This window comes from Plectropomus leopardus, chromosome 14 (assembly GCF_008729295.1).
Source record: "Plectropomus leopardus isolate mb chromosome 14, YSFRI_Pleo_2.0, whole genome shotgun sequence".
Taxonomy (NCBI): domain Eukaryota; kingdom Metazoa; phylum Chordata; class Actinopteri; order Perciformes; family Serranidae; genus Plectropomus; species Plectropomus leopardus.
The window spans coordinates 7,097,602-7,124,550 of NC_056476.1; the positions used below are offsets into that span (position 1 = coordinate 7,097,602).

A 26,949-nucleotide genomic window follows, 5' to 3' on the forward strand; every position below is an offset into this window, starting at 1 on the left:
TACATGTTTTGCAGAAATGTCTTTCCTCGTTCAGAACAAAACAGCAGGGTGTGTAGATATATATATACTGTATATATGAGATATATATGAGTGCATGACTGATGGATATGACAGGTCACCTCTCTCCTGTTCTGATGTCGCACAAACATCGTCGCTCTCAGCTGAAAATGGAAAGAGAGATACCAGGGAGCTTCTCTTCTTCCATTTCTCTCCGTTCTCATTACGTCGGGTCGGCCGGTGTGTCCACTCCGCGGCAGTCCTCCGGTGACTGAGGTAATGCAGAGTGTGTGATGCTGTGCTGAGAATAAAAGCATGAGTCCGTTGAGCAGAACCCCCCGTGGAGAGAAATAAGAGAAGAGAAGGAGAGGGACCTGCAGCTCCTAAGAGATACTGGTGTGCGTGATTACAGAGTCCGATGCTCCACACGCTGCCATCAGAGCTGGTACCACTTCTTATCTTTGTACTTCAGCATCATCTGACGGGAGAAAAGAGCAGAAACAAGAGTCAGAAATAAAGTTAACCGATTGATTTGATTTATTTGGCACATATTAAAAAGCAACAATGTTATACATTTTAAGAAAAGGAGATATGCTGGGGAAAGCCAGAAAACACTCAAGGGGCTCGACAACTGCAGTCCCCTACGAAACTATCAATCAGTACTTACAATCTCTTAAATATCTCTCTATAAATATATATATACAAATGTATACACAAGTTATGAGAAAATAAAAAGGGATAGGCAGATGTGGACAGAAATAACTATGTAAATAAAAAAAGAGAAGAAAAGGGTTAATATTAAAAAAACTAAACAAAAAACTATGAGCACATTACATGCACACATATATTCTGTTACTTCATTGGCATACGAGACAAAGTATTCTTCATGAATTAAACGTAACACATTGTGAGTAACTGATATACAAATTGTTCTTTTGTGGATGAAGTATTCCTTCAAGGGCCCAAAGAAATAACAAGTGCGTACATCATGAGCATGTTTGGAAAAGGACTCTGCGCTGGCCATCATGGCTGCCGTTCTGTCCTCCAGCTCGCCCAGTTTCTGCCCTCTCTCGTCCAGAGCTATCCGGGCACGAGCCAGATCTCCCACAACACCAGACGCTGCACCCTTCATGCCCTCCATGCCCCCTGGGCCGGGGATGTGCTGGGCCAGGCTACGGGAAGCCTTACCAGCAACTGTTTCACCAACTACCAAAGAAAAAACAAAACCAATAAATTTAACAAATTCTGCATCCATCTTCCAATGTTCAAGGTAAAATCAAATTGAAATTGTTGTGTAACTGAAAAATCTTACACACCTTTCTCCAAATACTGCTTACTGGTGGCTTTGGCCAGCCATTGACATTAAAAATAAACAGAATCCTATGTAATAAACATGCTGAAAAAAGATTTGATTTTGTACTCACAGAGATCCTCCCTGTCCAGAGACTGAGCTCCTCCCCCGAACAAGCCTTTGAAGAAACCTCTGTTCGGAGCCTCTGGTGTCTCCACGGGAGTAAACAACTCACTGAGCATCTCCTGAGGAACACATAAACATCAGCACAGGCTTTTAATCTATAGAAATATAGACTAACCTACGATTATCTCACAGTTTATTATATAATCTATAAACTATATATCATCCCATTTCAGGTGCTAACAGGACATGAAATAATTTTATTTTATGTTTCTGAAAAGAACACAAATGTTGGGTTTTTTTAAACTACCATTGTAAAACATGTGACCTCAGTGGCTTCATAAGTGCACTGCAAAGCAAAGTGCCTTCCTGTGTGTCCCTCTTTCCTCTGTCACCCGTCTCGTGTTGTATCTGAACAGACACAGATCCCAGAGTGATCCACAGTGGATGCTTGGTGAAGGCTCAACTGGGGTTGTGTCAGGACTTTGGAAGCTCACAGATTCATTAAAAACCATGATGCATAATGTTATAATGACACTACAGTCGACAGTGCAGAGCTGCCTCAAACTGCAGGAAAAAAAATAGTTGACTGGGTGTTGTAAGTGCATTGTAAAATGAACATTAGGATTAGGGATGCGCGATAATATCAGCGCGTCATTGGTATCGGCAGATAACAGCTTTAAAAAGAAATATCAGCGTCAGTCTGAAGTGAGCATTTCTGCCAATATGACAGGCCAGAATGATGATGCTTTAATTTTGCTTAAATTTGCCCTGAATTTTGCTTTTGTCTGGATTGTCTGAGGAAGAGCATCTACCAAGCCTGTTAAACTGGGACGAATTTTACATTTTTGTTTCAAATTTGCCACATAAGTATAAAGATGGCATGTTTTTGGGGTGTTTTTGCCTTTATTGTACAGGATATAATTCTAAGCATGACAGAGGGAGAGAGAGGGGATGACATGCAGCAAAGGGCCATGAGCTTGAAGTTCACTAAGCTACCAGGTGCCCAAAATACAGCATGTTTTACATGTAAGCTGAGTTAAAGTAGTTTTAATGCACATGCTACACTTCAATTTGTTTCCTCCCCAGTCTACATGAAGTCTTTTCTCCACACTTTAAATTATTGGATCTAATAATGAAAGACGAATTAAAACTTTTCACAGTAAAACTAATTCATTAATTAAGTAGTCTTGTGTAGTCAGACCTATCTCGACAGCACTGTGTCAGCACGAGCGAAATGTCTGGAAGCACCCATTACCATTCTGGTACAGAAAATGCTCTGGGTTACATTATTCGGTTGGACTGGGTGTCTGGTAATTACAAACAGGTCCTTTTAGAGAGTCTGACCTGCCGGTTGTCGCAGGTCTCCTGGCTGTAGGTGATCCTCTGGATCTCGGTGGGGGAGGTGAGGTACAGGGCCTGGCCCTGGTTGGAGAAGCAGAACGTTCTGGCTATCCGCATGTCTGTCAGCGGCAGATAGTTCACATCCAGCAGAGGCCGCAGACTGGGCAAACTGGGATGACACAAAAAAACAGACGTTATTTCACCCGATATAGTAACTTTAAGAATTGTTCTACAGAAATGTATCATCGTGATTTCATCATATATTTGGAGAGAAGATTCAAACAAGCCAGCAGAAGTCATACCTCAGAGTCATGATGTGCCCGTTAGCACAGAAACAGGCGATGCAGTTCGCTCCGGCCATCTGCACGACGTCAGCCCTCAGCACGAAGGACGTCTCTGTGATGTTGTGTTTGTGGATGCGTGTTTGGGAGGGCATGGCTACCACCTTGGCCTGTTTCTCCGAACACAGCACGGCAAACTGGGAATCTTGACCCTCTTGTGATGAGGGAGGGGAGGCTGGCCTGCGCCTCCTGCTCTTCTCCTTCTCCTCATCTGAGGCATTTGGGTCATACCATGGCTCGTAGGAAGGGGGCAGCAGAGTTCCAGTTGAGTCCAACAGGGCCATCGTCAAAATGCCTCCTTTGAGTGTGGCCATAGTGCCTGAAGAATGAGATTTAAAAGAGAGATTTTCATTTAGGTTTCAGACGGCCTTTAAATAAACACAGCATTTAAAGCAAGTTGCTATAAACATCAATTCAAGGTCAACCAAGAGGACAGCAGCGCGTGGGAAGGTGGATATCTACACTGAGAACATCTGGATAAAAACTGTGATGGGAAATAAAAACCACTTCCACTAACCACCCAGCCGCCAGACTTTCTTCCTGTGCTTTGCTCTCTTTAGTGCATTTTCATTTGCTTCAATTCAAATATAAAAAATAAAGGTCAGAGAACAGATCCTCACGTATGTTACGGTGCAATAAAAACATCCTAAAACTGGCATGAGCTTTTCAAAGTTTTTGAAATACAAAAATACTGGTTTGGTCATTTTTTACGCAGTTTTTAAAAGTATAGCAAAGTACTGTTACAATAATGTTAAATTCAGTACAGTTATCATTAAGTTAAAGTGATGTTACAATAAAATTAAATAACATACAGCTATATTAAAGTTAAAGTAGAGTTATAATAAAGTTAAAAAAGTACTGTGATGATAAAGTTAAAAAAAAAGTACTGTGATGATTAAGTTAAATGAAGTATTGCTACAGTAAAGTCAAATGAAGTAGTTGTAATAAAGTTAAATAAAATGTTATTGTAATTAGGTCAAATTAAGTTCTGTTATTATAAATGCAAAGAAAGTATTGTGATAGAAAAGTTAAGGTGTTATAATAAATGTATACAAAGTAATATTGCATTAAAGTTATATCAAGTATTGTTACAATAATGTTAAATACAGTACAGTTACAATAGTTAGTGATGTTACAAGATTTTTTTGAAAAGTAAGTTTTGTTAAAGTTAAAGTATAGGTATAATAAAGTTTAATAAAGAAATGTGATAACATTAAATAAATTACTGTTAAAATAAAGTCAAATAAAGTACTGTTTTAATAAACTTTATTAAATTACTTTTGTAATTAAGTTCAATAAAGTACTGTTAAAGTGAAGTTTTAAAAAGTACTGTCATTACAAAGTTACTAGTACTGTCATTAATCAAATACTACTATAATGAAATAGATCAAAGCAGAACCACTGTATCTTGTATTCTGAAACTCATCTTGTGCTGATGTTTTTTTCTGTGAACTTGAGTTAGATGTTAGCAGATGCCTGAAAGTTTAACCGTTACAGTGTTTTACATCTCACATGGAACAAGCTGCATCGAGTATAATCGAGATATCTTGTCCCCTTGTTTTGTGTCCCCAGTGACGCAGACAACCCTACCTGATGAATATCTTTAAGCTCAGTTCAGCTTCTTACCACAGGAGGAGATGCCGACCGGTTGCTGCAGCCTCTGGTCCCCGCCAGGCGGCAGGCTGAGGGCCACCATCATCACGGTGCCCTGTGTGGTCCCCACCAGCAGACAGGGGCTGACCAGGCTGTCCGTCTTCCTGGGGAAACTCTCACAGAAGTGAAAGGAGGAGATGGCCTCTCGGGATTCTCTGTCTATGCTGGTTACACTTGAACTACGCGAGCGGGTGAATGAGTTATCCTTGGCATCTGGACAACAGGAGCGAGCACAAATATGAGAGAATGAGGAAATGATTTGAAACGATAGCGGCGAGAAGCTTGTAGAGGATTTCACATGCAAACAGGAGAATTAGAGATGTTAATAGCACAAAATCCACTGGGTCAAAGCTCAGTTAACATGTTTGGGCTGTGGCTATTTATTAGAGCACAACGTCAAATATAGTCATGTCTTTTATAGAAGTGACCCAGTACAGAAAAAAACACACTTTGACAAGTGTTCACCAAGAAGCTTTTTGACATTGAGATGCTCTTGCACAGTTTGCAACCAGGGATGCATTTTTTTGAAATGGTTCCCAATTAAATTGACAACAACATTCTCAATGTGAAAAAAATGCGTGAGATATGCATGTAGTACTACAGGGATTCCCGAGGAAGAACTGGTATTTAAGGAGCAAGAATTATTCATGCCTCATTACTGTGCTGACGGCAGCTGAAACACAAGCGTTTATCCTCTTTAAAAAAGCTAATGAGGGATCCCAACAGAAACACAAAAAGATCTGTGACACAGACGGGGAGGCTAAACACACCGCCCGTCGTGTGTGTTCTTCACAAGGAAAAACTGTAAACAAGAAAAGCAAGATTTTTAACACTGAGTGCAGTGAAGTCAGCGGAGCGTCCTCAGAAAGAACGAAACAATCACTGTGAGGAGATTAGTGTCATTCAGTTCAGAACAAAAGCCCCAGCAGTGGTGGGGGTTAGTACCAGTTATCCCACTGCAGCCCAAGTCAGACTGGGGCCGGTCCACTCACAGGAGTTGGGGGCGGACTTAGTTCTACAGACGCCCCCCCTCTGGGTCATCCTGGTTGCTGCCTTGACTTCTCTCATACAACAAAAGCGCTTCTTAAATGTGAAAGAGCGCCATCGTTGGGACCTGTCCTCTGCTCACAGTGCAAACAGAGACAGTGTTCGTCTCAACTGACAGTTTATCATCCCAAAACAACAGTCTCAAAGCCAACATGTCAACTCGATACAAAGACAGAAGATTCAAAAGACAAAAGGAAGACCTGTTGAAAAATGTAAAGGTTCTTAGAAGCTTAAATTCAGTAGTTTTCTTACCCAGGTCCGGCTTTTGCTCGCCAGACGAGCTTATTTTCCGCGACATCTTGGCTGTAACAGAAACAAATACTATTTTATGAGGAAAGATTGATGGCTAAAAATTGAAAAACAAATTGAGAAATCAAAGATAGTTTGACAAAAATACAACAGAGGATTCTGTAATGATCATTGCAGATATCTGTGACATCAGCCCCTTTTACACTGCCTGTTCAAGGCAGGAATATCGCACTATTATGCCGCCTTGCCTCTCTGTAAAAGAGGTACGATCGCAAAATGGGGTGACAGAGTTGTCTTGTCTTTGAGCCGGCAACGGAGGTAGTAACAGTGCTGAAACGATGTCCGTGTAAAAGGGACAGCCGGCAGGATGGGATCATGGTAGGTTACATTATGACAGCTTGTGCCAATGACCAGTTGAAGATTTAAAACGTAGTTAACAGCAGCTAACTCAAAGCAGAAGAACAGAGGCTGTAAATGTCCACAATTTGGGGAAAAAATATGAAATTTGGGAGCTCCTTGCTGTCCAAGCAGAGGATGAGATCAACTGTCATATAACGTAGACGGTAATTGATTATCATTTTAATGCCATTGTTATTGTTTAGAAAGTGCTGCCGACACAAATATTTTATGTCACACTAGAGGCAGATACTGTTGTGTTAAACGTCACACCTCTTTTGCTTCCACAGTGCCGGCATGCTGTCTAAAATCACAGTAGAGCAACATGATGCTGACGTTGTTTGGTTCTGTGTGAATTGCAAAGGCGGCACAAAGAAGGGACTTCGTAGCGGCCCTATAGAGCGACCTCTGTGTAAAAGGGCTATTGTTTTAAAATCAGTGCGTAATCATTGCAAACAGTTAGGATTTTGAGTCACTCTTACAGGTGGTGATACATACTGAAGGACAACTGTGGAAAATAATCTTTAAGCACTAAAAGTACCTCATGCCATACATTGGACAACTCCTAAGCCTGATTTATGGTAAAGCACTCAACACTTTTAGCAAGAGCCACTTGTCAGAAATTGAAGAGCTGCACAATGTTTTGAAATTATGCTTCGACAAAGGGATACAGCCATTTCTATGGTAACCAGACGCTATCCTCCAGCAAAGTTGAGGTACATTCTATAATCCTGTTATTGTGCATGTAATCTTCACGCTTATGCAAATTTTACAAAGCATTCATGATTTTTGTAGACTTAATATAATATTATTTTGTATTTCTCTGTTGTTAAAATGGCACTGCATTTGGTAAAGAGCGCATTTGACTTGTTAAGGACTCAAACTCAATGTTTAGGACTCGGGATTTGCCTTGAGAGTTGCCTGTCTTGACTTGGGATTTGTAACTGCAAAGACTTGAGACTTGCTTGTGACAAACAAAAGAGTAGCTTAGTCCCATCTCTGGTGTAAAGAGTACATCCTTCTGGCAGCTTTTTGTTTTGTATCTATATTTATGCTACTGCGTAACCTTTTGCATTTTAAAATCAAGGGATTTGATAAAATCAGTGAGTTTGAAGAGGAAGACATTTTAAACTTACTTCTACTGAGAAGACAACAGGAGCGCAAAGAGGAGGCGATAAATGGGTCCATTGAACCAAACCCGGGAGCTCCAGGGTGAGTATGTTTTTGTATAACAAATGCCGAGCACTGACGAGGATTCAGATTTTGCTACAAAATATGATGTTGTCTGCGACATAACTAAATTCTCCAGGTGCAGAATATTATAGAAACGTGTCAGTGGACACCCCACCATAAATCAGGCTTTACTGTGTGCAACAAGACTGCAGTTCTTTGAGAGGAATATTCTGATTCCAAAAACATTTCGATTGATTTTAGCTGGCACTTTTTAACTTTGTTGCTTGCTACCAGGAGTGTTGCCAACACAAAGTATAAAATCCCAAATGTTGCCTGTTGCAGTGTATAACCACCCTCAGAGAAACGCTGAGAATACAAATGAGGCTGAGTAGAATCACAGACAACCAAAGGGCCTGCAATGTCAAACAAAGCAAGAGGCAGTCAGGAAGTAAGGTAATTGCAATTCAGTGAACATAGTTATGCAAAGAGAGTGGGAGGAGGAGAAAAATCAGTGGGTAGCCAAACAGTTAACACTGAAGCCCTGGAATCAGAAACACACACAGCAAGTGACAACAATTGAGTAAATAATTCACTTAAACTTTTAAGTGACACGGTTAGACATTAGTACTGTAAAGAACGAGGCATGAAGCAGATTTTCTATGCTTTGGTTTTTGTAAAAAAGGTTATGTTTGCCAATTTGTCATATTTTTAATCCAGACTTGTGTATCAACAGCCTCTAGCATTTTGACAAAAAATCTGCATAGAAAATCTGAGGCCTGAAATTCAAAAGACGTCCTGTCATGCATTTTAAAGAGAATCGTGATTAATTTCATAAATCAGCACTGAAACCCCCAAACCTTCTGATTAGTAAAAATACATTCATTGAATGCACTTCTTTCTGTCATTGGCACAAGATGCACAGACCGGCGTGGGATTAAGGCACAGAGTGGTTAGCGCGCCTTCATTCACAGAGAAAGAGGGAGTGATCAGAGAAAGCACATCTGGATGATACAGTACCAAAGTCATTGGCAACCGTCTTGGAAAAGCGTCTGCTTTTGAACTTCACTGGAAATAAGGTTCGAAAAGACAAATCAGACAACTGCAGCCAATTTGAAGTGCTGAAATGTAAGTGGACATGCAGCTTTACCCTTCTCTATGAACTTCTGTTTTCGCTCATCGTCAGAATTGCAAGGTGAGGGAGACCCTACACGACAAATGTCAGCATATGAAAAAGATAAAATAATCAAAGGATCTGTTTTTGTATGAAGCAGTCAGGGAGGCTTACCTGAAGTGGGAGATTTGCAGCGGTCCTCTGAGGTGTTGGACCCATCGTTGGAATCACAGGTTGCTGTGGGAGCCACAAAGGTTGTAATTAAACATGGCTGAATTAATCCTCTTGGACTACTCTCAGAAAATCTAAGTAAAGCTAAGACAGTTCCTACTGTACATAATAAGGCTGGGCGATATGGATATGGACGCAAATATCACAATGTTTTTGACCAAATACCTCGATATTGATATTGCAACAATATCACTTTACTATTGGTGCTTTCACAAATTATTTAGAGATTTTTTAAGATATAAACATCTGTGATGTGGATACAGCCAGTCCCTCCAGGATTTCACAGGCCTTTTGGGGATTTTAACAGCCTGAAATGCCTTTTTTCACAACAGTTTTTCTGAAGAAAAAAAAAGTGATGCACTTTGTGATATTTAACAGATTTTTTTTGCAATGAAATCGCAGGGATAATTGTAAAAATAGTTTTGATGCTGTTTTTGTGTCAGTGTTTTCCACAGAATTAGAATCTGTCTATAATGGTGGGGGTCAGGCAGCTGATCACTGACAATCAGCTGTTGCTGCCGTTCACGGCAGCGCTAGAAGACCGCCTCCGTGAGCCTCTCTCCTCCTGCTCTCTTTGCTCAGTTGGGATGACCCAAAACTGCAGCAGCAGGTAATATCCAACGTCGAGCCCTCAAACAGTCCCAAAAATCTCTCATTGACACCATAAAGGCTGAACTCTGTGGCTAAACTCATTAATAGCCACTGGGTGACATTAGTTGTGTGATGCTGACAGTTAGCCCTGTCACTGTGTGTGGGAAACTCTGTCCCAAGTACAGAGGTCACTCTCCTGCAGCAGAAGTCTCATGATAAGCACAGAGAGAGAGACAGAGAGCACTTTTTCCAGTTTTAAATAGTAAAATTAGCTGTAAAGTTACAGTAATTGGCACGGTCACACAGATTTAGCAAGGAATGACAAAATATGCAACTGTTGCAAACACAACATCCTGGGGGGACTATATAATGACTAAGTCAGGAAAGGCAAATAAGAACAGCTAGAACAGTCCGAAAACTACGTCACTTTACTGTAATGCGGCATTTAAAACCGCCAGGAGACAAAACTTATGATATTTAAAATCTAAGAGGACATCTAGTCACAAATCACAATATCGATATATTGCCCAGCCCAGGTACGTAGAGTGAATTAATTAAAGGGTCAACTGTTTGAGCAAAGGCAGGGAAACTATCCATACAGTGTAAGCCACACTTGAGTTCACTTCACAAATCTAATACAAATCCGTTGACTCAGGGAGTCAGTGTTGTTTTCTAGTAAAATACGTGGCAGGGATTAAAGATACACTACCTGATTTTGTGAAAGTGCCCTCAAGTCTCTAAATTTCCTCCCAGCTCACTGCTGTTTTTAAAAAGTCAATAGTAAGCTCTGGGGATTTGGGGCGGCTACATCAAAATCAGGGAGTGAATCTTTGTGAGAAGAAGGGAAGGCTTAGAGGAGAGAAATGATACTGTGGGGAGGAAGGAGAAAATCAGACACAACATGACTTACTGAAGTGAGATGAGCGTAGTTTTTTCACAGACTCAGAATACAAGTTAGAAAGTCTCGACATGCAAGACGTCACAGGTGGAATGTCTTTACCAAATCACAGAGAGAGACCAACAGTAAAAACAGTGAAACAGAAAAATGACAGGACATCATAAGTGCAAAAGAAAAGAAATGTCTCAGAGGCTTGCTGCTGGATTTCTAATTGAAATTTGTAGTTAAAATATATCCGTCAGATAATGAGGCAGCGTGCGGACAATAAAGAGGACCAATTGTGCTCATTTTCAGGTTAATACTTAATCCATCAGAAACCCAAAATACATGTTTACATGATCATATGGTCAAAAACACTATTTTCCTCATACTGTCTATACTGGAACACCTTAGCGCATGTCTCCTTCAGCCGGAGAATATGTAAGAAATCCAAGAAAAATGAACAATATTGACAACCAGGATTACATGTTTCCCTGACATTAGCATGGAGCTACATGTAGCATTGTACTTGGAGGCGAGCAATGACTGTGTATAGCAGCACTTTCTCATTTTAAAAATAGACAGTAAAAGCTTTTAAACACAACCATACATGTTCCAGCAGGAATATGATCCGAAGTCTGAGAAAAATTTACACATCTGCAACCAAGATTGCATGTTTCTCTAATGTTAGCATGTAGCTACATGTAGCAGTGTAAGCTACATGATGTAAATAATGTAATTTAAACACTTGCAGTGACATGCCTGGAGCAGATGATCATATAAAGAAACCTGTAATTTAATCTGAAAATTTGTCATCTTGGAGCCAGAGTAGAAAAAAAACTATAGAAAACAGAGTATTCAGGAGGTTTTTGCTCACAGGGTTTACTTTTGACATTTGTTTACCTGATTGTTTGAAACTTAGGTTACATTTAATTTTAACATCCTTTATTGTAACTCCATATTTATGACAGAAAATAATGAAGAACACAATACGTCCTCTTAAATTCTGCTTTTCATGACAGAAAAGGTCAATAAAACAGTCTTGAATCTCGCACCAGGCCACTGAGACTTAAAAGAATGAAAACAAACAGTGAACAACAAAAACACAGTTAAAGACAAGAGAGAAACAGTGAGGCGTAAGAAAAGCAAATCAAAATTAATTAAGAGTCTTTTTATCATTAAAAGGAATCAAAACGAAAAGCTACTGCAGCACTGATATTCACTGTCTTTGGTCTGTCCAACTGAACAGATGGAGAATCCGTCAGTGATGCCCCCTGTTGAGGGACAGGAGCTACTGCAGGGGGCGGTGCTCATGGTGCGAAGTCGGGGCTGCTGCCAAGTGTCAGCCCTGCCTCACTAACCCACCTAAGAGCCTGAGCCAGAGCCGCTCAGCTAAATGTTTTAGCAATACGAAGTCATATGAGGTAAGTAACGAGCATTAAGGGTAATAATGTTAGTAAGGGAAAGCCAGTGCAGGTGCTGAGCTTAGGAGAGTGACCAACAATAACATGAGACACAGATATGTTTGCTAGAGTGCAGCTCACCTCCAGAGGGCTGCCGTGCTTTGCGTGGGGAGCGAGGCTGCCTCTGGTAGGGGTCGGACGGGCTGTACAGCTCCGACGTGCCCATGTTGAGGAGCAGAGTTTTCTGGAGGTAGTCGACCACAGCCAGACCATTACTGTTTCCAAACACCACGCTGAAACACAGCAGGGACGCAGTGGGATAAGGATTCAGATGCTATTTTTGATCTTAAAGCTGGGTTATGCAGTTTTCTGGAAAAGGCAGAAAAGCCAGAATTTGAAAATGCAGCCTCCTTCTGTACTTCTCCACTCTCTTTCCTCTCTGTCTGCACACGCTTCATACAGTAAACTGCAGAAGTACTTATCATTCATTTCAATTATTACAATCAGGATTGAGATACCGATTCCATTATATAGCAGCAATTCTACACTGTTTCTATTACAGATTTGTGCAAAACTTAAGCAATATTTTCCAAATGTCGATAAAACAAAATTGTGAAATGAATGCATTTCCACCAACTGATGTTATGTAACTTTTCTCGTGAAAATATTCCAGAAAGCATAATGATGGATGCTCAAAACATTAGCAGATTTATTTCTATTGCAGCCACCGCACTAGCCGTCATTATTTCCAATCGAAGGCAACGTAGTCGTGTTATGTGAGCGATAATGAAAAGGCAAGCCCCTTATACGTGGGAGCAGCCACGTATGAGGGATTTCTGGTGATTGTCCATGATTTCACAGAGGAATTATGGATTCAAACATCAGTGCATAGTCATAGCATCCTATGATCTATAAAAGCGGAAAAAAAGTGTTTCCATTGTAGTTTTGCAAACAGTAGTAAACAGTAAGAATGATGCTGAGTAACGGCCAGAAAAGTGGTTTTGCAGAACATTATGATGTCACAGTGAAGGTGACCTTTGACCTCTTGGATATAAAATAAGGAACTTCATCCTTATATCCTATCTGACTTTTACGTGAAATTTTAGCTATATATATTCTTGAGTTACGCCCAAAAAACATGTTGTGTGAGGTCATAGTAACCTTAAATTTCGACTTTCAACCACCAGATTCTAATCAGTTCATTTTTGCGTCCAGGTGAACGTTTGTTCCAAACTTGAAGAAATTCCCTCAAGGTGTTCATGAGATATCGTGCTCACAAGAATGAGACAGATGCAAGGTCACACTGACCTTGACATGTGACCACCAAAATGAATCAGATCATCCTTGAGTTCAAGTGGATGTTTGTGCCAAATTTGAAGAAATTCCCTCACATTCACAAGAAGGGGGTGGACAGAGGGACGGACAACAGTAAAACATGTCTGCAGTTGTGGCTATCGCCGGCAAGGAGGCATAAAAAACTGCCTATCCCAGCTTTAACTTCTAGCTATGATACAGCAGGCTTTATTTACAGGTGCACTGAATGGTTAATGTCTTCTGTGTGTGTGACAGGATGCACAAATACAGCCACTGGACAGGTATAACCACCCACAATCAGGACAAGTGTGGGACGTGATGTCATGTCAAAACATCAAGTGTGCTGGCTGCACAGACTTACAGGCCGTAGGAGGAGTTGATAGCCAGGCTGGTGATCTGCTGAGGTGGCTCACCGCTCACCCACACCAGCTGGATCACCAGCTCCACCTGGTAGCCCGGAGACTGCTTCAGCGGGGAGCTCCGCACCCTGCAACGAACACACAGCAGCATGAAACAACCGGCTGCACTTCACACTGGAATGAATTATCACCCTTTGGGTAAGCCACACTGACAATATCATCACTTTTTTATTATTGTTATTCCCCCTTCGACCCTTTTGCTGTCAAAACAGTTTCATCATTTTTAATATTTTTATAAAGAGGATTATTTCCCCCTGGTGCACTGATGTGGAAATGTTGTGAAGGATTGAGCAGCTGAAGGAGTGAATGGATGACTACATCACTTACTGAAATTGCTGTTCAGTGACAACCTGCCTCACAAAAAGCTAAACAGCTGAGCACAATTCAACGTTTTCGCAAAAACAGATCAAGAAATCGTTCGTACTGCAGGCATGGTATATTGTCACGGGCTCCGTCGGAGGAGTTGCTGCCAGTGGAGGGCTGAGCGGGGGGCTCGCTCTCCTGGGGGCTGGAGGAAGCTCCCGGGGTGGGCAGGGTGGGGGTCTGCTCCCCTCCTGGATCAGGGGAGTCCCCATCACTGAACTCGCACTGCATCCGCACCTCCAAAAGCTAAACACAAGACATGATGTGTTAAAAAATGGCTTGTCCTTGGACGTATCTGACCTCCACCTCTCAAAATATATGTACATGCATCACTCCTGGACCTGGATAAACTTATGGCAGAATCTTCTCTCCCCTACGCTGTCTTGCCCTGAACTCTCTGTCCGCTGTCAAATCAAAGTTTCAAGACTTAGAAGAATGATTCACATTTGTCCAAAAATGTAGACCGAATCACAATGTTTGTTTGCAACAAATTCAGGGTAGAAACCCCCATGCTTCGTACATAAAATCAAAAGGTTCTGAGAAAGCAGTGCCTCGGGTGGTTAGTGTTAAGCCACCTAAAAAGGCTCACCTAAAAAAAAAAAAAATTATCTGTTAAGTCTACGCTTTCTTTATAATATTTTTACCACTTTCCCTTGCTGTCAGACAGTCCTGGAAGCTGATATACAACACCACCAGACTAAAACTTGACAAAAACTGTGATTTTATGTCAAAGAATAGCAGAGTTGGCAGTCTACTACTGCCTCTGCTAGCTATGGTTTCAAACATTACAATTAGGACTGAAAATGACAACAAAAATAAACAGGTTTAATGATTTCACATATGTCTACAATTCAAAACAGTTGCCAGTTTTCTACCTGGAAGTGACTGTTGCTGTTAGCACAACGTCGCAGTAAATCCGTCTATAATTCTGCGTGTTTCTGGCGCCGCTCTGCCGCAGACGGTGATTGTTTACCCACCTGCACAACTTCAGTGGTGATTTCTTGCTTGCTGAACCTATAGATGATAACGTGGGCAGACACCCCGGCCACACACAGCATCCTGCTCTCAGGGCACCAGGACAAGGTCTGGATGGCAAACGGGTCCTCTTCAACGATGTCTGTATTTGCCTTCTCCTCTTTACCGCGAGCTCTCTCGAACACCTTGGCAGTCTTCAGCTTGTACAGCACTTGGAGCATTACTTTGAAAAAAAGAATAGAAGAAGTTAGAAAGATACGCCAATCTGATAATGTACTCATACATTAACTCAACACCCAACATATGGGTGTGTGTGTAATTACTGTACTCATTACGCATATGTTCCCTTTTTTTAATCTGTAACCTGTTTTAAGACTTCTGGTGAAAACTAAATATGGCAAAAAAAAACCTGCATTAGAAAATATTATACATGGCTCCCTACAAATAAATTCAATAAATCAAATAAGAGTACTCACATGCAGAAGCATCCCAAAATTTGATCGACCCGTCAGCATGTCTGAAAAAATTGACAAAAAAAGGAATATGTGATATTTTGTCTATTTTGACAATAGCTATTTAAACAACAAATAAATAAACAACAAACTGGTTCATTATTAATAATTAGTCACTGACCCAGTGATTATGATCTCTGGGTAACTCTGAGTGCCTTGACCCCAGTTCCCTCCACTGATGGGCCATTCCTGTGAAAAGGTCAAAACATACCTTAAATGTTTTATTTTTGCAGGCTTCTTTTAGTTTTGTTACGACTTTAACAGCATATATATGTCTTCAAAAAGTAATTCCACGTCCAGTGCATTTGAAACTCAGAATACACAGAGGAGTCATTTACCTTCTTGCTGTAACCTTGCCTCTTTTGCCGGCTGCCGACAGAGTAAAGTGCAGGAATAAGTTCAGCAGGGCAGTCGACAAAGTACTCGCAGCAGGTCACTGGTGACTCATGGATAGTCAGAGGATATGGGTTCTCAAATATCGGGTATCTGTGGAGACAAAGTGCCACAGGTTAGATTTGAACTCCATCTTCTTACAACAACTTTAAGATGCAACTGGCCATTTGGTCAACTTACACTGCAAGTAATGCAACCTGAAACCCAAATACACAGTTTCCTTAAAGGGACAATTCACCCCCAAATAAAAAATACATATTCTTCCTCTCACTCATAGTGCTATTTATCAGTCTAGATTGTTTTGGTGTGAGGTGTGGAGTGTGGATTTATCAGCAGTAGAGATGTCTGCCTTCTCTCTAATATAATGGAACTAAATGACACTCGGCTTGTATTTCTTAAAGTGCCAAAAAAAGATTTAAAAACCTCAACAGCAATGTCTCTGTCTAGAAATCATGACCTGGTTACTCACAGAGCTTCTTGTGAGCAGTTTCATGTAGGAACTATTTTCTTTCTACTAAACTTTACATCTCTATGGTGGATATTTCCCAAATTTGGCAACTCGCACCAAAACAATCTAGACTGATAAATAGCACTACAGGTAAGAGGGAAAATTTGTATTTTTGATTTTGGGGTGAACTGTCCCTTAACACTGTGTTACTGCTGTTAGTGAACTGTGGGTTTCAAACAATCCACAAAGAGTTGGGAGGAATTTGAGGACTGAGAGGCACTACTGGGTGCGATAACAAAATCAAGGACTTCATCTTCATCATTCATGTTGGCTCGGTTGCCCCAAATTTATCAAATGAACTGTATTCATTTTTTATACACACCAATGGATGGTGCAAGATGCAACAGCATTAAAACACTTTTCAAGAAGGAGAAAAGGTTGTGATTTGGGCTAAAAACATTTTTAACAATATAATTAGCATAAAATTGTTAAAAAAAGAAGCAATACACTTGGGGAAAAAGTAATAAAACATAAAAGATAATAGTAAAGAGGATGTGTTGCTTAACTGCCAAAAAATTCATATGATAAATTAATTGCATTAAATGCATTATTACTTTTTCTGCTTTTCATTTGAGCGTGAAAGGTTTGAATCAATCATTTCTAACTGTTAAATATTTAGCAGTATCTCTCGTATGCTGCGCAGCTTGATGTAGAATACCCATATTATTTGATGCACCAAAAATGCTCTCAGCAAACTATATTTAGAAAGCAGAATAATTACCCAATCTGTCCGAGGTCTATTAAAACTAAATCCTTCTCGAGGAGGACCACCACAGCATAAGGCTCCTGAAAGTCTGGCAAAAAGAACCAAAACAGCACAAAATTAACAATGACGTAATGTCAGGGAGCCGATACAGATCCAGAGACACAAATAAAAACTGTCCGGAGCAAATTGCTGCAGATCACCATTTGGATATGGAGTTTCACACAGCGTCAGGAAATCGACGATGGGGTAGTCCATCTCCAGGACGGCAGTGCTCTTTCCGTGCATCACAGTCAGACAGGCTCTCCTCCCCACTGTGTCGTAAGACAGACCTCCAGACAGCACCATGAATGGGTCCCTGAGTTCAGGAAACACACAAACGTTTTAATTGCTTATTCAATACTTTTTTCAGTTCATTGGAAAGGATACTCATTCTGTAAATGGGTGAGAAGGGACACCAAAATGTTATAGTTGTGCTTCCTCTGGAGATACTTTGCCCCCATTTCAAGAGCATGTATGATGGGAGGAGTCTACTTTTTTAATTATAATGACAACTATATTAATCCCTGTCCTGAGAAAAAAAAACTGTAATTAGATCAGCATCAGTGAAAGAGTTAATTTTTTAACATGTTTTATAGGAAGGTTTTACTCTGTGACTTTGACATTAAAATATTCTTCAGGAAATAATATTTGTGTTAACGGCGATTACAACATAATTAACATGTTACCTCAATGGAACAACACATCATTTGCCATTATCACAAATAATTTATTACAATTATACTCAATTTAGGGCCTGCGGGACAAATCTGGCCCCCAATATGTAGCTGGGTGGCCCCCCAACCGTTTTCTAATTCACAATAAAAAATAAACTGATTCACAGTTGCAAATGTTTTTTGTACTTTTAGTATACATAAGGTGCCAGAGTGCATAAAACAGCATTAAAATAGAGCTTGTTTATCGAAAAAAGTGCCAGTGGAGGATCCCTGCGCCCCCTGACAGAGGTCGTAGTTAACCACCTAAAGTCCTAAAATCCTAGAAATGTCCTAAATTACTAGAAGTGTCCTGAAATCCTAGAAATATTTAAAAAATACTTCAAATGTCCTAAAATCCTAGAAATGTCCTTAAAACCAAAAATGTCCTAAAATCTTAAAAACATCCTAAAATCCTGGAAACCATCTAAAAATCCTTGAAATATCCAAAAATCCTAGGCATGTCCTTAAATCCTAAGAACATCCAAAAATCCTTCTAAAATCCTAGAAGTCTCTTGAAATCCTAGAAATGTCCTCAAATCTGAGAATCATCTTAAAATCTAAAATTCTAGAAATGCCCTAAAATCCTAGAGACACGTAAGGGGCTGCTGCTCTGGGCCCCTGGCCTCCTGTCATTTTGCAAACGTGGCTGCCAAGCAAAGCAAAGTTGAGTATCCCCGAGTTCTAAAATGATCACAACAAAACAAAGGCTGTAAATACGTAAGAACAATTCAACATGTCCTTCCTAACTCTCCACCAGCAGAAGTTTACTGCCATCATGACCGCTCTGTTATGACAGAATAACAGGAAAGGCCACTTTCAGTACAGGATATGGATTCAAACCAGAGTCGGTTAAGACACAGGATGGGTGGGGACATGCTACCACCACACTTACCCAGCCCTTGTTGTTTTGTACTCCACCTTCAGGATAGGCTTGCATGGTTCTGGCTTTTTTCCATCCTTGGGCTGCTTTCCTAGTGGAGGTCAAATGGCAAAAATGCATTTAAGCTCAATCTGCAGGGGTACAGTGCATATAATGTAAATAAGCTCCCGCTCACATAAGGACAAGCTGTCACCATCCATCTGTTTCAGTCACACCTCTGAGACTGCATCGACTTTAAACTACGATACGCGCTTTTAAAGACATAGGTGGCTTCTATTCAGTATGCCTGTGTATATGTGTGTGTATGTAAACAATGCAAATGTGTGTATATAACCGTTGGTACCATGTGGCGTGATGATCTGTGCAGGCTTGGCCGGGGCTCGTATATTCCATGTGGTCAGAGTGCCATCAGAGTGGCTGCAGACAAACTGTTTACCCTCGTGGTGCCAGGCGACTGAGTGGATCGCCTGGAAAACACACAGCAGCACATCATTAGTGTGCGATAAATAAAGTGCGTGCATATTTTACAGCTGTGCAGTGATAAATGAGAAGATCTGTAGGAGCTCTGTGGATAAGGCTGCTTTATTCTGTGTTTTTCTTATAGTCAACAAATCTCATGACAAGACAAAAGCCAACAGTGCGTTAATCCGTCTATAAAAACTTGTCAGCATGTCTGTGTTACTCCACGCCCAATTCCTACTACAGACAGAACTTTCTGAAAATGGATCACACCAAAATTACTTTGATTAATTTAACATAAAACTCCAAATAAAATTCGCAATTAGATGCACAGTCTCAGTATCTAGCCTGGTCTGGTGACACATTTTAACAAATAAAGGCCTTTCCCGAACATTTTTATATAAGCTCCTAGGATATATAAAATCGGGTTGTTGGCTACCTGCGGGAGTTAACGCAAGTTAGCTGCTTAGATCAAACATACAAATATGTATATAAGTGTGAAATTTTGGTCAATATGAACATGCTACACACAATGTGAGTTTGGTAAGATTCCCCACAATTCAATCTTTTAGTAAATTGTACTGAAATTATGAGCACCAAAGAAGACGGTATTATCGGCACAGAAAACAAGAGAGATGCAAAAAAAGAGATTAGTAGATGTAGAAGACTTTAAAAAATAAAATAAAATAAAAAGCTAGGGAAAAATGTCCAGTTTGCTAGATTCATAATTCCATGTCTAAAATCATTTTACTAAATTATTATAATTTTTTAGGCTTTAAGGCTTTTACTTCTTGACCTCTCCTGACACTTTTTTTAAATTCATCTGGATCTCATGCAGTTCTTAATTGTGTGCAACTAAAGTAAACTAAAGTAAACTAGACAAATGTGAGTGAGGACGTTAAGGTTGATTTTTTTTTTTTATATGACTAATGCTTGTTTATTGACTGGTCTCCTGTCATTTTGCAAAAGTGGCCCCTGGGTAAAGCATGTCGAGTATCCCTGACACAGAGGAAGTAAAGACAATAAAATGCAGAAGACCAAATGAATAGAAAAACAAAAAGCATTAATAAAAATGTACATCAAACATTTCCAAAAGCTTTCACTGAGAGAAAAGTTTTAAAAAGAGATTTAAAAGAAGTTAGAGATTTATTGTGAGATTTATTGTGAGAGTCCCACAGTGTGGAGGCTCTAATAGTAAAAGGCTGATCATCCTTCGTAACAAACCACGATCTGGGAATAACCTGCAGCGCTCCACACACAGATCTTAATGGTTCGAGAGGGCACAAACCAGGTCAATAAATCAGAGATGTATTTAGGAGCAAGGTCGTTTGAGGGCGTAAAGGGGGCAATAAAATTTAAAATCAATTTGAAATCTAACAAGGAGCCAGAGTAAGGAGGCGAGCACAGGGGTCATGTGATCTCTTTATCCTGGTAAAGAGTCGAGCAGCAGCTTTTTGTACTAACTGGAGACAGTAGAGGGGCTGATACCCGAGTAAAGTAAAATAAAGCAGAGAATAGATTAAAAAAAATGCGCAACTTTTTGTAATGCAGATCGGTAACTGATAAATATGACCTAATTTTAGAGATTATCTTGAGCTTGAAGAAACATACAAGGGCCTTGCATAGATGTGGGAATAAAATGAACCATATAGAAAAATAATATATATATAAAAAATATATATAAAAATAAATAAAATATTTTAGAAAACACTCATTCCCCTTTTATTGTTTTTATACTCCCTCTCTACATTCACTAATAAAATCTGAAAAATATATATTATAAATAATATATAATAATATATAAATATAATTAATAAATAAATGGCCCAAAAAAGTGTAAAATATTTAAGATATGTAATTATAATCTTTATAAATATAGTATTCTGGACATAAAAAAATAAAAATAAATGTTAAAAAAATGCTTCTTACAACACAAAATGAACTCGATTTAAGCATTAGTACAATAACCTAGAAAACTGTTTTATTTTATTATATTTGATTTAAATGATCCTAATTCCAGTCTGTATTGTATGTGAATTAGAAACACTATTATACGAAACTGACATCAAAAGTCTCCTTATCTGTTAACTGCTCCTGAGATAACATCTCTGAGGAGCCCAGTGAGAGCTGCTGCTCAGTCACGTGTTCGATAGATCATGCAAAAACTCACAAGACAAAACATGTTGCCGCGACAACACAGCGGGAAAACCGAGAGCAAACTAACTAGTAACCTCACAAGAACTGTGTGCAAAGTAAATAATGCCTTACCTCATCATAATTGTAGCGGTAGTCAGCTTTTTTGGACTTCAAATCCCACAACACCACCACCCCGCACTCAAATCCAATCAGAAGCTGCAACAACAGAAGAAGCAGAGAACGGCTCAGCTGACTGCTGTTAAACCACAATCTGCATGAGAACTAAAGCCTGGCGTTAACACGACGGCACCGTAACCGTCTGTGACGTTAACGGGAACCGGTCATCTTTAGAATACATTTTCATTATGTAATGTTTGTCATAATTTCTCAATCATTTCTTAAGGCTTTTATTTAAAGAAATATGTAATCTGGTACTAATTAAAGAGAAAACAGGCAAATTCCTAAAACATAATATGTATCAACTCATTAATGACTTACTATGTATACAAGAAAATCCTATTTTAGCTGAGTAATTGTGTAAACAGAAACCTTCTTTAAAGAGCTTAAACAGCTCTTCTTAAAATCTTAAAAAAAACAAGTGAGATCAACTGACACTCAAGTAAACATTAATTACATTAAATGATTTGATTTTAATTAATAAAGTTATTTCTGTATTAGCTGATATGTATACTTGCCTGTTGTGCACCAGTTGAAAAGTCTAATTTCTTTTTTCTCTTAATATCTCTTTGTATCAACATAAACTATATTAGGAGGTTATTAGGAAACTATGGGATGTTTAATAAAAGTGTTACCCAATACACTGACAACACAAGAACCGATTATCACTCTTAAACCATTATTATTATAATAACAATAATTATTATTATTAGATAATTTTATTGCATTTACATTATTGAAAAGTTGATAGTATAGAGCCAGTCCCCATAAATACTTTGACATTAAATACAAAAGCTCAAATAAAAAAATAGAAAAAAACAAAGCATCTTTCAAAAAACCTTAAAGGGACAGTTCACCCCAAAATAAAAACAGTGTATTATTCGTCTTACCTGTAGTGCTATTTATCGAACTAGATTGTTTTGGTGTAAGCGCTAAGTGTTGGAGATATCGGCTACAGAGATGTCTGCCTTTTCTCCCAGATAACTGAACTCATAGTTTTATTTCTGAGGTGAGCTGTCCCTTTAAATTGAACAGAATGAACCTGTTGCATTCAGTCAAACACGGGTGTTTGGGCATAAAAGGGCTTGCATATGGTCATGAACACATCGCTCACTTATCAGACTTAAACAGGTGCAATGCATTCTGGTCCGCCGGGGCTGCTGCTGCTACAAGAAACAATCAGTATCTTTACGTCTTTTGCTATGACTTTCTCTGCATGGAAAGTTTCTGTAAACAATTAGTCTCTGAAGAAACCTTTTCTCTTTGATATTTAAACCAAAACCCGATGTTGTTCACCATCGACATTTTAATCAGCAGAAAATGTTCTGCTATCATTCTCAATTGTAGCTGCACGAGCCGTATTGACACTCAGTCGTCTGTGCCGGAGCAATTATTCACAGGAAAAAAGGGAAGTACAACACCAGACAACAAAAAAGTGAAGATTTGTTTTTAGGTTTTAGCCTAGAAATTTATCTGTGCTCCACATGCTATGTGGTGGCTGACTGTCAGTTACCTTTCCTTCGTCCATGGGGTTATCACTGATGTGCACGACAGGCCCTGGGTGTGTCTTGGTGGATCTGTGCAAGTTTTAAGACAGAAGAAGAAGGAGAGAAACAAGATACACGGAAAGAGTGTGTCAGTTTGAAATACAGGTAAAATGTATCTGATAAATGTCGTCTGAAACACAGTGTCTAGCTTTTAGAGGGAGGGAGACAGGGAGGCAATTAGGAGAGAAATGTAAAAGGAGAAAACATGATATAAAAGCAAAAAAAAAAAAAAACTGGTTGTGCACAGAGAAAAGGAAAAACATAGGATGAAATGTGCATCAGAGCACCGGAGAGAGACATGACATACAGTATGAGAGAGACAAACAGAGAGGGAGAGCAGGGTTACATGAGGGTCTATGAGAGATTATGGTGTGTGGAGACATCATCACCGTGGCAACAGAGCAAGGGGCATGGAGGAAGTGAAGGTCTGGCCTAAAGAAAGTGTTGCTGCCTGTGAATGTGGTCTGGCTCCAGTGGCTAATGATCTCATTGCTGCTGATGAGTCGATACAGTCAGAGATGTAGCAGTGAATAACAGCGAAGGGATGGACTGGAATATGAACTCCAGTCTGTAATCACCGCATCATGCAACGTCAATATAAAGGGCTGTTTTAATACACAGTGGGCACGATATGTTTATGCAAACAGTTACGTTTACAGTCTTAAAAAATATTTAAATTTTTACTTCTCCTACATAAATTTTAACCGCAATGGAGACAAAGTAGGAGAGCTACTGTGATCTCCAAGCAGCTGACGCAACAAAGCAATAAGGTGCTATTTTGTTAAAAAATGTGAAAGTTGTCCAAAAAAAGGGCTAAACCAAGGCAATCTTCTTGTGATAAAAAGCTTTATTATCAGGGCTAGTTCATGGTGGAGCAGATAAAATTAAGCCATAATGTTTCGGGCACACAGGGCCTTCATCAGGGCATGACAGAGAAAGAGGTGCAATGTCAATTTTAACAGACTGGACGGGGAGTTAAACAGTATTTTTAAGTAACAAAATGAGTTTAAGTGAGCTCATTCTCCACTACACCAACTGTGACCATAAACCAGGGAAAGGAAACCTGCAGCTCCACAGCCACATTCAGCTCTTTAGCCCACTCTCCAGAGAAAACACAAAACAAAACATGCGGTAATGAATAATGGCTGTTGTACATATATATATACATATATATGTATATATACACATAGACCTCAACAGCAGAAGCTAGTCTTCAAATTCCCCTGCCAGGCTATTTATAGATATTCCAATTTAAAAAAATGAAATCTTGCAGGAAAAAAAGAGAATTTAATAGGTTATGGGCAGATTTGGTTGTTTTTACTGCCACACATGAAAAGTTAAAGTACAAAACAATCAAGTAGCTCACCACAGAGGAGCCACTTTGGGGTAAAACAAATTACTGAATGCTATTTTAGACCCTTTGTTGATAGGCAAATTTAGACTAAATTAGCCATATGATTCCTTTTCAACAAGGATCAAATATAGTTTGCGGCTCCAGACAGATTTTTAAAATTATTTTTGGTCAAAAATGTCTCTTTTGATAATTAAGTGTTATAAACCCTTTAATAGTGGACGTTCTGCAGACGGATGTGGGAGATTGTTGTTTGCATGATACTATTTCAATCAAACCAAAATAAGAGTCATAATAGCCAAAATAATTCATTCTGTTTGCAGCCGAAAGTTAAGGCCTCTGTCTCCTGTCATCACATCATTGCCATACCGTACGTGCAATTCAAATGTGGCATTTTGTCATAATTGTGTCAATATTTTGGCAGTAATTGCTATAGTAAATTGTTGTTTGTATAATCCTGTGTATATTGATCCAAAATAAAAACCATATTTGCATATTAACATTGGTTCCATATTGGTGGGTCAGGATCCAAAAGTGGCTCCAAGGGCTACAACTCACTTTATTTTGCAGTAACAGTGAATTTCACGGACATATCATCATGTTGTATGCTGGTAAAGACGTCATGATGCTACTTTACATGCAGCGCAAAACCGTGGGAAAGCTCGCGGTGGCACCAGAAGAATCAACAATGAAACCATCAAAACACTTTTGCTCACTGCTTATAAAAATTAGCAAATTTCAAAAACTTAATAATTTACATGGTTAAAATAACTTATGGATTGTTTAGAAATATTTTATTCATTTTTTTTTATATTTTAAAATATTTAGGATCAATATGTTTTGTGTTTATTTTGTATTTTTTGTTTTTAATCCTTAAACTTATGACACAATTTCAGTGCTTTTAGCACTTATCATGGTTCATTAACTTACATAACCTTTTAGCTCAGGCTTTACAGGTTTTAGGGATACAAAGCATTTGAAGAAACTCCAAGAAATAGCATCACAATATGAAAAATACAGATGACAGTACTGACAGACCATTTCTGATGCAGAGCTAAAGGTTTCTGGCCACAGCAAGAGACTTCGACTGTGAATCAACAAGTTTGCAGAGACTATGCAAACTATTTTGGAAAGACAACCATGCAAAAGTCTTGCAAAGATGTTTTTATCAAATACTGGACAACCGCTCTTCAAGGAAATGACTGAAAATTATGTTTTAAATTTCACACTACAGCCAAGAGCTCCTTTCTTTAATCATTTTCACAATCACAAAGCCAAAAATCATTTCCCGGCCTCTCCGCTGTCTGTTTCGGGGACATTTATCTGAACTGATGGCATACTTTGCTGTTTCAGATGAGGGAGTTGAAAGTGTCAGAACACCAATTTATCACATTTCACCAGCAGCCTCTCACACAGACACAGACACACACACACACACACACACACACACACACACCTTTATACTCTACTTCCAATTTTAGCTGCCAGTTACTGTCTCAAATTAATTTTTTTTAGCTCACTGGTGGGTGTGCTAGAAAAATTACCTGAAAAGAGCAACTTCTACTGGGCAAAAGTGATTGATCTCTTCTTTTCAGTAATATTTCATGCACAGAATCAGGTACATCGAAACTATAATAAACATTTAAAAGTTGCCACTCAGTAGGCCTGTCACCATAAATACTTTTGTTGAAGGATATATTGTCCCTGAAATGGTTGTGATAAATGCAATGAATTGCCATTTTAAGACTATTTTATGCCACCAATATACTATATTAAAACCTAATAATGCAAGTCCTTCATATTCTTCAGGAATATTTAGACACAGGGACATTAAAAAAAATCTAACATTTTTTAAAAAGTAAATATATATAAGAAAGTACATATAAAGTATTAGTAGGACTGGACTGTTAAACAGGAGCACTATTGTAATAGTTAGTTTTATAAGTTAGGTTATTTATAGCGCACTTGGGGCAAAGACGGCACGACTGAAAGTAAGTTGAATTGAAAGTGAAACTTTACAGTCCGTTCTGTTGGGTCTAAGACCATGTCTGGACGAAAAATGGCCCCACTAAAAATGGTAAAGTCTTTCCTTTGAGTTTAAAAAAAAGCACGTTCATTTAAAAAAATCCTCATGTACACGGATCTGGAAAAACAACTGAAAATGCATGTTACGCATGGCAGGCTAGTAGTTGACTTTTAAACTGCTCCTTTCATCCATCCATGTGATCTGATCAGCTGAGAACGGATCGACAGATCAAATATCCACCCTGTGAGTGACAAACTGCTGCAGAGGAAAAAAAGATCTCATGTAGAGCTCCGCCTCCTGCACTGTGTTTACGAGCCCGCAAAAAAGTCTGAATTCAGAGACATGACACAAAGGCATTTAAAAGATGCCAGTGAAATAAATTAAAAAACAGAATGCCCCCAGAACGCGACACGCTCATGTAAACAAACCTGCATGTAAACACAACATGCAATATTGAGGCCAGCAAAATGACAGAGGTCATGTTCATGTCAGTCCATAATGTATTTTTCGTGACGGTCCTACTGCTCCGTGTTTCGAGGCGCAGATTTTATCCACCCAAATCGAAGTCTACCTGCATGCAGCGCCTGCCAAGTTACATCTGAAC

The 26,949-nt window shown here is 39.3% G+C and overlaps 1 protein-coding gene across 5 annotated transcripts in view; it reads right to left on the reverse strand.

Moving 5' to 3' along the window:
• Positions 1-26,949, reverse strand: part of stxbp5b (syntaxin binding protein 5b (tomosyn)) — a 42,099-nt gene continuing 15,150 nt past the window's right edge. Inside the window, exons 6-29 of one of the 5 annotated variants that reach the window (XM_042500442.1) lie at positions 22,935-22,998; positions 21,377-21,460; positions 18,993-19,116; positions 18,662-18,740; positions 17,218-17,372; positions 17,033-17,105; positions 15,749-15,896; positions 15,532-15,599; positions 15,375-15,415; positions 14,901-15,121; positions 13,985-14,169; positions 13,503-13,628; positions 11,969-12,120; positions 8,900-8,962; positions 8,762-8,818; positions 8,632-8,679; positions 6,049-6,099; positions 5,742-5,870; positions 4,723-4,962; positions 3,058-3,415; positions 2,759-2,924; positions 1,422-1,533; positions 983-1,203; positions 1-475 (exon numbers count right to left, since the gene is read on the reverse strand). In XM_042500442.1, coding sequence (XP_042356376.1) covers positions 434-475; positions 983-1,203; positions 1,422-1,533; positions 2,759-2,924; positions 3,058-3,415; positions 4,723-4,962; positions 5,742-5,870; positions 6,049-6,099; positions 8,632-8,679; positions 8,762-8,818; positions 8,900-8,962; positions 11,969-12,120; positions 13,503-13,628; positions 13,985-14,169; positions 14,901-15,121; positions 15,375-15,415; positions 15,532-15,599; positions 15,749-15,896; positions 17,033-17,105; positions 17,218-17,372; positions 18,662-18,740; positions 18,993-19,116; positions 21,377-21,460; positions 22,935-22,998 — 3,007 coding nt within the window. In that variant the 3' untranslated portion in view covers positions 1-433. The remainder of the gene's footprint in view (positions 476-982; positions 1,204-1,421; positions 1,534-2,758; positions 2,925-3,057; positions 3,416-4,722; positions 4,963-5,741; positions 5,871-6,048; positions 6,100-8,631; positions 8,680-8,761; positions 8,819-8,899; positions 8,963-11,968; positions 12,121-13,502; positions 13,629-13,984; positions 14,170-14,900; positions 15,122-15,374; positions 15,416-15,531; positions 15,600-15,748; positions 15,897-17,032; positions 17,106-17,217; positions 17,373-18,661; positions 18,741-18,992; positions 19,117-21,376; positions 21,461-22,934; positions 22,999-26,949) is intronic. The other 4 variants (XM_042500444.1, XM_042500443.1, XM_042500445.1 and 1 more) reach the window with 4 other exon arrangements.